The following is a 14,419-nucleotide window of genomic DNA, read 5'->3' on the forward strand; positions in this document are numbered from 1 at the left end:
ACCCCAGCCCTATATGTATGTCTTTAACTTCAAGAGAAAAATTAATGTATCTATATTTAATATCAATTTTTTTATGTGGATGAAACATGAAGTCTCAGTATATACTAAAGTTTATTTTAGAAATCTTTAAAGTCATTCAGTGTACAAAATATTTATATTTAAAATTTTTATCCAAAGCCATTAACTCAACAAACATATCAAATATTTGTGTTGTCTGATTCCTTTGTAAAATTCTAACTACACTTTTAATTTTTTAGTGCATAGATTTAAGTTGGCCTTCTAGTTATGGTGATACTCCCACTGTTTCTGTAAAAGGAATACTAACATTGCCCAAACCAGTGCATTTCAAGTCATCAGCAAAGGAAGCTTCTCATGTAAGTGACTGTTTATGTTTGAATTTCTTTTCTGTTTTTCTAATAGCTGTCACTTTATCCCTGTATAGAATAAGAAAATGTTTTACTTTTAGGAAACTAAAAATTATGTATTCCTTAAAATTAAAGATAAATTTTGTCTCAAAATGTTTTGATATTTTATTGTCTAATATTAAGATGCATTTAAAAAGAAAATTTTGATCACTAAAATATATATAGGATTAGCAATATATAAGAAATCTTTTTGAAAAGAAAATAAATGTGTGTGTTTTCATTTTTTCTTGTGCCTAACATTGGCTTTGAAAAATAATTGCACAATTGCAATTAATCACTTTTAAGTACTTCCAGTCATTGTAACTGGAGGACTTTATGGTCCTGGCTTTCATAAATTCTTATTTTCACATTAATGCATGTTCATTATTATCTTTTGATATAGTTGAAAACTTAGGGTTTTATATACAAATGAAAAGGTATCTTTTAAAAGAACATATCATTTAAAAATAGAATTCAAATGACTAACAAAGCATTACTCTTGTTATAAATCATAGAAATACAGATTTAAATTACATATTGATCTTTCTCTTTTTTTCTTGAAATAAGGAAATATTTTACAGGTATTCTAGAATATACAACTTTCTGGAAATGCTTTTGACAGTACACATCAAAACCTTATATATTTCTACTTTTTAACATAGTAATTCTATTTGGAATCTACTCCTTGGAAATAATCTAAAATCCAAACAAAACTATATAAAATATTCTTGCTGATTTTTCATAGTGAAAAAGTTAAAAACAATCTCAGAGTCTCATAGAGGACCTGATGGTATACCCATTTAATTAATTTCTTAAGGCTACTGTAAAAAAAAAAAAAAAAAAAAGTACCACAAACTGGATGACTTTAAAATAACAGAAGTTTGGTGCTAGGGTTAGAGCTCAATGATAGAGTGCTTGTATAGCATGTGTAAGACCCTGGGTTCAATCCCTAGCATCGGAAAAAAAAAAAAAAATTGAAATTCAAAATCAAGGTGTCAGCAATGTTGGTTCCTTTTCTGAGGGAGAATCTCTTCCACTCTTCTCTTCCAGATTCTGTGATGGCCGGCAATCTTTGACTTTCCTTATTTCTTGTCTTGGGTGATGCGTAACTTTGGCCTTTGCCTCCATCTTCATATGGTGTTCTCCCTGTTTCTGTGTCTTCACATGGCCATCTACTTACAAAGATACTACTCATACTGGATTGGGGTCCACCCTACACCCGTATTACCTTATTTTAACTTTACTAATTACATCTGCAATAAACCCGTTTGCAAATGATGTCACTTTCTGATGTACTAGGGGTTAGAACTTTGGATACAACACAATTCAACCCATAACACTATGTGATAGAATACCAGGCATCTGTGAAAAATAATGTATAGGAAGAGTTTTTAAGGACCGGGTAAATTAGAGAAAAAGGCAGTGATCAAAAATTGGTGTGTGTAATGTATATATCAGGATCTCACTTTATGAAAACATGTATCATAGAAAGCCTAGATGGAAAAAAAGCTTAACTCTGGCTATAATTCTACCACTCAAGGATGAATATTTTCTGAATTAAACAATTTTACTTCTTTAAAAATTAACTAATTAACTTAGGAAAAGTTAGTGGGGAAAATGTTAGTTTATTGGAACCTACATCGGATCTTTCATTTTTAACATTTATTTTTATATAGTAAATTTTTGGGAGATCCCTATTATGGCAAAATGTGGAAAATGTGAAGTAAACCTGCATACTTGCTTAATTTGTAAACTTGTTTAACATTTTATGTGTAATGGTATTGTCAGAGTGGTCCTGTAGCTTGAAAGCCTTAAAGAAAAAGTTCAGTAGTGGGGAGATTCTAGAAACATTATTCTGACTGCATGCAGATGTAAACTTTTACAGTGAGGGTGAAAATTTGGCCACAGTCTCAAAAATAATGTATTTTAGTTACTCAGATAGCTTGCCTTTTCAAAAGAATGCACTAAAGACGGAAAGAAGGAAGTATATAGAAAAGAATGGTCTAGTGTTTAGTCTCCTTTAAGGAGATAATTTAAATCTCTCCATGTGATAATTCAAGATTCTGGGCACTGAAGGTGCTCACATGTGAGATTGTTGGACTACTTTCACTGTTGAAGAATTGTGGCGAATAGCAGGAAAGATGTCCTAGATCCAAAGATGAATAAAAGGGTAAAAGCTATATTCCGGTTAGCTCAGTGTTGATATTGACCTGAATTCCTAGGTAATTAAAAAGATGATTTGTGAAGGTAGGGAAGGTAGTATCCAGAATAAACTCTGGAAAAACAAGTATGGCTCTTCTCATTTTCATTTACATTAAAAAAATTTTTAAATTATGTTGTTATATTGTGTCATATACTGATAAATAACAACAAATCCCATCAGTATGTACAACTAAAATGTACCAATAAAAAAGTGGAAAAAATATTTTTTACTGTTGTAAAAAAATTAAATATGACTTTTCTATATATAAAGTAAAATATCATTTTGTAGTAGTATATCAAACTTTTTTCATACATTTATATATTTTTTCTTGTTTTTTAAGGTCATTGAATTTTTGGAAACTTTTGTATTTGCTATTAAACTACAACATTTACAAACTGTAAGACTTGTATTTAAGATTCAAACCCAAACTCCCAGGAAGAAAACCATTGGAGAATGCTCTGTGTCACTCAGAACTCTCAGCACACAGGAAATGGATTATTCTTTGGATATAATACCACCTTCAAAATTTTCTGTAAGTGATAATACTATGTAGTGTTAAAAGTATTTTGTACTCTTAGAATGGCTTAATGAGTAGGATTTTGTTTGTGGAGGATAACTTGAACACTTTAGAATATTAATTATGGAATCTGTAAAAGTTTAAGGAAGTAATATTTCAGAAATAATTGATGAAAGGTCAACATAATTGTTTCTCTATTTTAAAATAACCTTGGGTTACCTTCTGCTAGCACATTATTTATTAATATTTCATCAAGTACAATAACCCTTAAGTATGAATAACTTCAACACATTTTTAAAAGTTTTTCTAGTACCTGATGACTTGGGAAAAACAACAAAGAATCATAAGGTCAAAGTCCAAACTAAAATAGATTGCCCTGATAGAGATTAGGGAAGTTGGTTTAATCATGGGTAAGCAATATATCTGTTCACAAATTGGTTAGATGATGGGTTTTGATTTTTTGGTGCTTGGAATGGAATTCAGGACATCAGGCATGGTGAGCACATGCTATACCACTGAGCTATATTTCCAGCCCAGAAATGAAGTTTTTACAACTGAGTTTTTTGTTTGTTTGTTTGGTTTGGTTTGGTTTACCCTTGCTTACCTGTAGTGCTTGATTGATTTCTGAGACCTGATGTTTACTTCTCTCAACTGGCCAGCTGAACATTATCTTTATTTAGAGATTCCTAACAATTTAATTATATAGTTTCTCTATCAGGATAACATTTGTAGAGATCAATCCTGTTTTATAAGGTCAAATCTATATGTAATTTTAAATTTATATAAAATTTTTATTTTACCTACTTCCAAAAATATTTATGATGATTTGAAGTGCTTCTTAACCTTTTCTGTACATTATAATCACTTTGGAAATGTAGGTCAATAAAATTTCTTGGGGGTTGGGACAGAAAAATTTGTGGTTTTCAGAAGTTCTCCAAGTGATTCTAATGTGTAGCCTTGCAAACCACCAAAGTATAGGGGAAATTAGAAATTAAAACATAAAAAACAAAGGATTACTGTAATTCACCTAGAGGAACTGAAATTTCTTATCTTTTCCCTGTTATTCTCAGTCCCCAATGTTTTCTTTATGGCATTTATCACATCATATCTTTATTTAGGTTACTTAATTTTAGATAAAACAAAACTAGTTTCAAGTTTCCATCTGTTTTCTTCATGTTTTACCGTGCTCTATTAACTAAGGTCCCACCATGTTGTCGGTACTGAATATTTGTATGTAGGCAGGTATGAAAGAATAAATGATGAACAAAAGCATACCAAATGAGATTATTGTTCTTTTCTGTTAAAATATAATACTAGCTTAGTAGATAGTAATCTGCAACTATATTTTACAGAAGATACAAATATACTAATCAAATGGGTAATTCATATATTAAAGCTCTAAAAATAGAAAACATCAGAAGAGAACTCACTGAAGGCATTTTCTGGAAAATTGAGATATTATGTGCCTTGGAGAATTTGAATGAATGATTATGACTGGATTTCTACTAAATTATATTTCATATATTAGAAATCTGGATGCCAGGTGCTAGAGATACAAAGATTGATGTCTTAAAATAAGAGCATTTGGGTTATTCAGGACCAATGCATTTATGTTACTTATGCTGATGTTTCAATTATTGGCTAAGACAAGAAGAATACTATACTTCATTTCATGTTCTGAAGAGGAAAATAGGTATTGTAATTGTGCCATTGAAAGAGCCAGGCTTGTGTACCTGCCATCCACATTGATAATTGTTGCACCACGAATAGCACGGCTTTTTGTAAAGCTAATATTTTTCTAAGGAGAGTTCCTGACCTTGGCCAATGGTAATGTATTAACTTGAGATCTCAAATTTCAGTATTGAATAAGATAGAAGAGACAAAGTTTGCCTGAAGAAGTAGTTGACCTTTATAGAGATTTCCTTCGTGGCTGACTTACCTTATGGTTGCTAAGTGATCTCGTGCTCATACCACACTCCTGAGCCTGTGCTCTCCTTATTCTTAATGCGGAAATCAGTGAAGCTACTTGCACAGCCAGTAAGTAGTCAAGGAGTCCAGATTTGATTCCAGAACCAACTCTCTGAACTCTACCATGTATGTCCCTTTGGAAGATATTTTCAGACATCACCAGATTATGATTCTTCCTGATTATGGTTGGCATTTCATTTTTTAACAATTCCAGGAAGGCTAATAAAGTTTTCTTTAAAAATTGATACATTATTCAGGAGCAGAGATCATACCTTGCACCTTTTACAGTTTTGTGCCCATTAAATACAGTTAACACATACCACCTAATTGATTTGAATATTAACTTTTTGGTTGTTATGTTATGAGATTGAAAACTACTTTGAATATTTTTTCATGATCTGAATTAATGTCCTGGAACATAAATTATTTGTGAAATAACCTTGGCAAGTAGGAAATAGCAAACCCTTTGCCAAATGCTGCTGTTTATGAGAATGAATTCTGCAATTGTGTAACAGTAAGAGAAGTTTTGCCACCCTTAGCTGTTTTCATAAGTATGATTTAATTATGGGTACAAAATCATAATGAATAAAGAATTAATGAAAAAATTTTAATGATGGTTATCTTTGTGTTTTGTAAACAATAAGCCACTATAGTTTTTTTGATGTATTAATTTAAATGCCAAGGGCAGAAACAACTTTTTTCTTAACAACAAAGACTTTATTTTACATGTGGCTATCAAATTAGTTCACACAAAAAAGTTGTTAATCTGTTCGCACTTAAACATCAAAAGCAACAAATTCACTTATTTATTAGAAGTCAGCATTTATTGCCAAAATGAACAGTTTTATTCTCATTTTAGACTTTTTCAAGAGGAAATTAACCTTAACTCAAGTTTATACTTTTTAAACAATTCACTTTTCACTTTCTATTTCTTGACTACTCATGGCATGACAGTTTAAAAACACAGAATCGTGTGTTTCTCTAACACAGAATCGTGTTTTAAAATTGATACATTATTCAGAAAGACCCAAGCTTGAGTTGATGGCATGTACATAGACCAAGTTTTATGTTTTTCTCCCCCTCAATGAGCCAATAATTAAAGAATACTGGGCTGTTACCAAATATCTAAACCTTTTTGTAAAGTGTCAACTATTCTGTAGAATTATTGAAATCAGTTCTAGTAAATCTGAAAATGTTGTATTCTTATTCCCATTTTTTTTTTTTTCAATGCATGATCCGTGATCTTTTTGTGTCTGGACAACTTCATGTTTCTCTTTTACTTTTCACTCCAAGTACTTTGGGATCCACACAAGTAGGCTGACTTGTGTTGTATTTCATAGATAAATCACCAACTTTTTTTTTTGCTGTTGGTAAGCAGTACTGACGAGTGTGTTTTAATCCCTTCCCCTGCTCCACTGCCTGTAGTCTTCATCTTACAGTTTGCCTTAGGTTGTTACTTTTTAAAACCTCTTCCTCATCACTTTGACTACCTTCCTTGGCTTGTTTCCATTCAGGATAGAAATGCAACTCTGGATCCATAAATCTGTTTATTATAGTAATCCTTTGTCTTCTAATTTTTATAGCACCTACTCTGAATTGTAAAATTAGGAAAATTAATAGTTCTTTTATGTAACTTTATCATATTTAATATGTTCTCAATAACTCAATTGACTACATTTAATTATTTTAAAAGTGCATTCCTTCCTATTGGTTTATTTCACTGGAGTTTTTCCATTAATATTGCTAAGGAATTTAATTTGTTTTTAAGTTAAATTGTCTTTTGATATCACTGATATTGAAATCCAGTATGTAGGTACAACATTTTCAGAATTCATGTACATGAATACCTTATATTTACAGAATCTATGACGTTTATCTTCTTATCCTTATCTTAGTACTTTGAGAGTCAGTAGAAAGCAGTCCTTTCAGAATTTCTAAGTGTAATCCTTTAATTTTGAATTTTTGAAATATTCCTACACTTTATTATTAAATACTGAATGACACTTTTTGATATGCAGGTTTGCCATGCAGAACTTGAACTGGGGACTTGTTTTCAAGCAGTAAATAGCAGGATTCAGCTTCAAATTCTTGAGGCACGGTACCTTCCAAGCTCATCAACACCTCTGACTTTAAGTAAGTGTGTAGTGTTGAAAGTACATCGAATGTAGAGAGGTTGCAATTCAATAAGAATGAAGAGACCAGTAGAGTAGTGTCTGTGTCCTTTGCTGGATGCACAAGCAGGGCTTGTGATACTTTGGTTAGCTAGGCCTAATTACTTGGTCATACCTAGAGCTGGAGGTTTGAGGTCAGCCCTACCTCACAGACTAAGTGGAAGATAGGATTGTTCTTTTTTACTACCAAAAAAGGGAACTAACTATCTGGAAGCAGGCAAAGCAATGGATGTCCACTATAACTAGAAAGGCTAAAAATAGATGAAATTGAACATTCAATTCAAGAAGCTACAAAAACAGCAAATTCAAGGAAAGAAGTAAGGTATTAAAGCTAAGGTTGCAGCTATAAAATGTGGAGACAACAACAGATAACACAATCAATGAAACCAAATGTTTGAAAGGACCATTAAAATAGGCCAATCTGTAGGTTGGATAAAGCAAAAAAAATAGAGAAAATGTGAATGGTATTTGGAACAAAGAAAATGATGTAATTCCAAATTCAGAAGAGATTTGGTTGTATATAAGACAATACCAGGTGTAACAGTACTAATTCATTTATTTGTACATCTATATGAAATAAATGGCTTTCTAAGAAATTTACTTGAGAGGTTGAAATCAAGGAACATCTGATTCCTTTTTTTTTTTTTTTTTTTGGGGGGGTGCTAGGGATCGAACCCAGGGCCTTGTGCTTACAAGGCAAGCACTCTACTGACTGAGCTATCTCCCCAGCCCCTGATTCCTTTTTTATATAAGCTATTCTAAAGCAAGAAAAAAGATGGATAATAATTTTGTTAGCATATTATTGATATCAAAACAAATTAGAGGGCTGGAGTTGTGGCTCAGTGGTAGAGTGCTCACCTAGCACATGCGACGCACTGGGTTCAATCCTCAGCACCACATAAAAAATAAAAATAAAGGTATTGTGTCTACCTACAACTTATATATAAACAGATTAGAAAGCATATACATAAAAGTAGCTCTACACTAACATCACACATAGAAAAATCACAAATTAAAAGTAATAGAGGGAAGGAAAGAATAGAAGTTCATTGGATTAGGCAGAAGGGAATGAAAGGAAGGGAGAGGGAATAGGAATAGGAAAGAGAGTAGAATGAATCAGACAACTTTCTTGTGTTCATATATGAATACACAACCAGTGTACCTCCACATCATGTACAACCACAAGAATAGGATCCTAGTTAGAATAACTTATACTCCATTTATGTATAACATGCCAAAATATACTGTACTGTCATGTAGATAAAGAACAAATTTTAAAAAAGTAAGCAAATAAAATCCATCTTGGAATAGTGAGTCACCACGGATTATGTATGTTAATTCTAGGAAACAAGGACAGCAGTGGAAGTCCACGGATAGAATATATTACATTAACAGGTGACCTCCCCAGATCAAAACTGCTAATCAGCATTACTGATGATCTCCATTTTATAAATTAAATGCTCAGGTCTCTTGGTCCTCATTCTGAGACTTGCTCCTTCCTGGGAGTTTCCTCATTCCTTTCTTGCTACCCTACAGTCCCCACTCTTATCATCGGACTCTTAACATTAGTCACGTAGCCCATTCTGCTTGAGCCATAAGCATCCTGTGCCAGTCAGACTAGGGCATATGCTGAAGTGAAAAGCTGTATTAAATCTGAATTTCAATGAAGTTCCCATCTTTTAAGAGTCGACTTCCCTTCAATTTTTACCTGATTTTGATCAATCTTTATTTTTAATATTTCCCCAAAATTTGTACTTGTAGTCTATGGGAAGATTAGTTCATACAAACTATTTCACCGTTGTTGGAAGCTCTGTATCTCAAACTTATTTAAAGAATGGATTGTTTTCTAGTGGGCATACACTTCTAGAGTCTCAAGCAAAAAATTTTACCTACATAAAATTGTGAAGTAAATACCTCATCTATCCAAAGAGTTGGAGCCTCTCTCTTTTGTAATCCTTTTTAGTGCATATTCCTTTACTGCCCTTGTTATTTATGCTTGCAGTTCTAATTGTTAATGTCATTCAGACTGAAGGAAGATTAAATTTATTTGAAGTTATAGTAGTTACTTGTGAAATGTAGTAAAGGTTATAAGGTTGACTAGATGACTAGAGATGTTTTCTGTCATCAAACAGTAGCTCATTAAACCTTTTAAAATAGCTAATTTAGGGCTGGGGAGATAGCTCAGTTGGTAGAGTGCTTGCCTTGTAAGCACAAGGCCCTGGGTTCGATCCCCAGCACTGCAAAAAAAATAAATAAATAAGTAAATAAAATAAAATAGCTAATTTATATATTTACATTAAACATAACATTTTTTTGGGTTTTTTTTCCATAGCTTTATTGAGGTAAAATTGAAGTACAATAAAATGCACATATTTGAAGTATGCAATTTGATCAGTTTTGACATGTATGCAACCAACACAGTCAATATAAAAAGGATTTCCATTACTTTTTAAAATATTTTTTTAGTTGTCAGTGAATCTTTTATTTAATTTATTTATTTATATGTGGTGCTGAGGATCGAACCCACAGCCTTATACATGCCAGACAAATGTTTTACTACTGAGCTACAACTCCAGCCCCTCCATTAGTTTTTTTAAAATTTGAAATCATGCAGACTATGTTTCCTGCATGACTTATTACATTAGAAATCAGTCACCTTAAGATATATAGAACCCCACCCCCTACATGTCAACTATTTCAAAATTAAATGGCACACTTATAAATATCTCAGAGGTGAAGGAAGAAAGCTCAAGAAAAGTAAATAAAAAATGCTTTGAACTAAGTGATAATAAAAGCTTAAAATATCAGAATCTCTGGAATGAAACAGTACTCAGGTGAACATTTATAACAAAGTACTTGTGTCAAAAAGAAACTAGAATAATAATCAAATTGTTTTCAAATTATGTAGTAGGTAAGAAAAATAAGAGTAGGAGCAGAAATATATGAAATAGACAAGAAATAATACAGCTAAAATTTGATTAAAAAAAAGTTTTATTAAGATAAAAGCCAAGAACACAAAAATGATTATCAGTGGAAAGGAAGCTATAAAAATAACCCTACAGGTGCTAAAAATATATTAAGGTAATATTACAATCATATGCCAACATATGTGATAGCTTCCATAACATAGTCTATAGTAGGGAAGGATCCATGTACTGCTGAGAAGAAAATGTATTCTATCATCGATGGATGAAATATTCTATATACGTCTGTTAAGTCTAAATTATCAATTATATTTTTTACTTCTATAGCTTCTTTATTTAGTTCTTGTTTGGAGGATCTATCCAAAGGTGACAGAGGCATGTTAAAGTCAGCCAGTATTGTGTTGTGGTCAACATAACATTTTAATATATATCTTCGTGTGGTATTTTAAATAAAATTTTATAAATTAGCATTTGTTTCATAGGTTTTTCTGTGAAGGTGGGAATGTTCAGCTCAGGAGAGTTGATTTATAAGAAGAAAACACGATTACTGAAGGCCTCCAGTGGAAGAGTGAAGTGGGGAGAGACGATGATTTTTCCACTTATACAGAATGAAAAGGAAATTGTTTTCCTCATTAAGCTTTATAGTCGAAGCTCTGTAAGAAGAAAACACTTCGTGGGCCAGGTTAGTAGGAGGATTTTATCTTGAATTTCTTTCTTGTATTTTCCTATGCATTTAAAACAGTGGTTAACAAAGGGAATAGAGAATAATATTGAAGTAGAATAGTGTCATATTTCTTAGCATAGGTTAATATTCAGTGTTGACACAAAGATCAAATCTCGTCACACTCCTCTTTAATATAAGTAGTTGGAATTTCTAAGAAATCAGGCTTATCTATAAGCCTTTTTCTCAGCTTTTCAACTTTAAAAACTAAGATCAATTTTTCAGTATTACTGACTCATTCGTTGTGGAAGAAAACACTAAGTATGTACATTGAATTTGTTAAGACTTCAAATGTCAAATTTGCCTCATTCTGTTTTACCTTCAATTTAATATCTAATATGAGCACTTTTTGTCTTTTACTAATTTAATTATGTTAGATTTGAATTCCTAAAAAACAATTTGAACATTGGTGGAAATATTTAGATGGTCAATACCAGTGTCTGGATTGTCTATTTTAAAATTCTTAGTAATCTGTGTAATACAATAGAATACTAGCTTACTTGCCAACCCTATAGCAACTTGTTTCCATTTATATTTTTTCCTTACTCTGAATGGATTAATGGTAGTTGTCTATTATCTGTTAATCTTTACTTTTCTTACAGTTATTTGAACCACATTCAAATTACAGGTCTAAAAACTTCCACTTCATAGTAAACTGCTATTCATAGTCTATGTGTAGTCCTCAAATTACATATATGAATTTTTAAAGATTGATATTAACTCTTGACTCACTTTTTCATATAATTTACCTAAAATGTTAATTTAAATGTAGTTTTGTTTCTGCATTTATTATTTGGAAAATAGCTTGAATTCAAGACCTTATATAACTAGTATACTTTTGATAGCCATGAGGCCTATGAAGTCAATTCACTTAAAGTTTTTCTGTATCATCAAGCCTCAGCTATCATGTATGAATGGAATAGGATTCTGGAATGTTTCTTGCTGGTTGTCTACCCCCAACAGATTCTTTGGTGGCCTTTGGTGTCACCATAATGGGGTAAACAAATGCAGACTCAAGTTCTCCCACTCTTGTTTACCAACCACAGCACTCTGATGTTGCCTGTTTTATATGTTGGGATTCTTTGTAACATATTATTTAAAGGAAAGTGTCTTCAGACCAAGAAAGAAAAGGAAAAAGATTTGAAAACTAGTGATCTTCTCCAATCTCTTTACTCAGAGAAATTAATTCCAAGGTTATAGCATTTGTTAATGCTAGAGCCAAGGTACAGGTTTTAGATTCCTTGTCCACCTTGTCTCCATGATGTATAGCCGTTGTGATGTCTTAAATTTACATAATACTATACAATTTTCCTAGGTTTATTCACATGTATAATCTAAAACCCGTAAGTGACAGGTACTATGAAATTACTCTGGATCAAGAATGACAATTTATTAAATTTCAATTAAGATCATAACTTTATTTAATGAAAATTTAAAAATGCACATTCCTCACTAATTGAAATCATTATTATCCTCAGTCTAGTTCATCTTTCTAAAGTTGTTTTTGAGTGATCAAAATCAATTTTAAATTGAGCTTCTAGATTAATTGAATAAGAAAGGGAAGTTGGAACTATTTGGGGGGAAATTATTTTGCAAAAAATCTCACCTTAAATTTTTAGATTTGGTTTTTGTGAAATAGTCTTCAGGATGACTAAATAGTTTAAATGTTTTAGAGTTTAAGCTTCAAACAGATACAAAACAGATACATCAAATTTACTTTTGGGAAAATGGTGTTTACTTATAAATATATAAACCAGACTTTAAATTTTTTTATCAATAAGAATAATTAACTGTTTTAACTCACTTGTCATTATGTGTCAAGTTAAATGATTGCACTATTCCTTTTAGATTTGGATAAGCGAAGACAGTAATAGCACTGAAGCAGTGAACCAATGGAAAGAAACAATTGCAAATCCAGAAAAGGTTGTTACCAAGTGGCACAAGTTCAATCCATCCTGAAGACTTCACACATTAATTTGATGAAGAAACAACTTGACATTCTTTTAGAAGACTTAGAATTTTAATTCGCCAAAAATTATAATAAATTTTATCAGATATACAAAGTGAAGGAAATGCTTTAAAATAGTGCCAGAACAGACAAAAATAAAAGGGTAGTATTTTGATGGCAGTTAAATAACATGAAGTCTATGAGAATATCAACCACACGTAGGAATTTCTGTATTATGTTTTTGCTTTTTTTTTTTTAAGTTTTACCTAGACTTTTTTTTTTTTTTTTTTTTTTTTTTAAATAAACCTAGTATAGCAAGTCCCTGTTGTACTACTAGATATTTAGATGACTATACCTTTGTTTCAGTGCTAGGCATTATTGATCATGTTTTGGTTCCACTGTCTGCCTCTTCCTATATCTTTTCTCTCAGCAAAACTGAATTGAACCATTTCAATTATTTTCTATATTTGGGGAAAGTTCATGACCTGTGTTTATAATTTATTACCTATAAGACATTACATTGTTATTTTGTAAACAACTTACCTCCAAGAAACTTCAAAAATAGAAACTACATTTAGACAAGGATAAACAAAAATACCAGAAGGTTGAAGTTTAATTGGAGATGCAGAATCATATTTATTTTGCTCTTTCTCTCCCTTAGATATTTTAGTCTTTGTTTTATTTGGAGTTGAAATAAGATTATCATCCATATGGTCCATCCTAACTAGCAGAATTGAATGAGTTTAAATAGAAAATTAAATATTTTATGATAATCATTTCCTCACTTTTAATTTTTTAAGTACAAATTACTTGTTCCATAATCTATAATGTTAGAGTATTTTTTCATGTTTTTTATAACTATACCTGATAACATTGTATAGCAAATATTTTCTATTGCAGGTTTCTTTCAGATACTTATTAGAACTCAGTATAAGGGGATAATTTCAGCCTAGTTGTCCATATGAACCATGGCCTAAAACAACAACTTACTACAGCTCAAAACAACAGCTTTTTGGGGAAACAAATAACCATACTCCTAATTTATTAGAAAAATATGACTTTATTTTTGCTAGTAAGTAGACTTATGTGCTCTGTTTTCTTGGTTTTCTATTTTTCTTTCTTTGTCCTAAACACGCCGAGAGATGGTAATATTTCAGGCTATAAGTATACCTTGCTATAACCTAAGCATTCCCTTTTCATTCTGGTTCCTGTGTTCTAGGTATATCATTAAAATTTCCCCAAATAAATACTTAGTTCTTTTGCCTAGATACCATCTCCTCAACTGTAAAATGTATCAGTTTTATATCCCTTTTGCTTCTGCCTAGATTTTATGCTATCAGTGGTATTGACAAGTATTCTCTGCCACTGTGCATTTTGAAATAATAATTTTAGATTTGTGAAAAATGGTCTATTAGAGGCCAGGCACAGTGGCACACACCTGTAATCCCAGTGGCTCAGGACACTGAGGCAGGAAGATTTCGAGTTCAAAGCCAGTCTCAACAATGGCGAAGCATTAAGCAACTCAGTGAGACCCTGTCTCTAAATAAAATACAAAATAGGGCT

At 31.6% G+C, this 14,419-nt stretch overlaps 1 protein-coding gene across 1 annotated transcript in view; it reads left to right on the forward strand.

Moving 5' to 3' along the window:
* Positions 1 to 14,124, forward strand: part of Tc2n (tandem C2 domains, nuclear) — a 38,014-nt gene extending 23,890 nt beyond the window's left edge. The window contains 5 exon segments of the mRNA XM_047541738.1: positions 258 to 374; positions 2,948 to 3,139; positions 7,111 to 7,225; positions 10,670 to 10,869; positions 12,757 to 14,124. Coding sequence (XP_047397694.1) covers positions 258 to 374; positions 2,948 to 3,139; positions 7,111 to 7,225; positions 10,670 to 10,869; positions 12,757 to 12,867 — 735 coding nt within the window. The 3' untranslated portion in view covers positions 12,868 to 14,124.
* The last annotated feature ends 295 nt before the right edge of the window (positions 14,125 to 14,419 follow it).

Source organism: Sciurus carolinensis, chromosome 2 (genome assembly GCF_902686445.1).
Source record: "Sciurus carolinensis chromosome 2, mSciCar1.2, whole genome shotgun sequence".
Classification (NCBI taxonomy): Eukaryota; Metazoa; Chordata; class Mammalia; order Rodentia; family Sciuridae; genus Sciurus; species Sciurus carolinensis.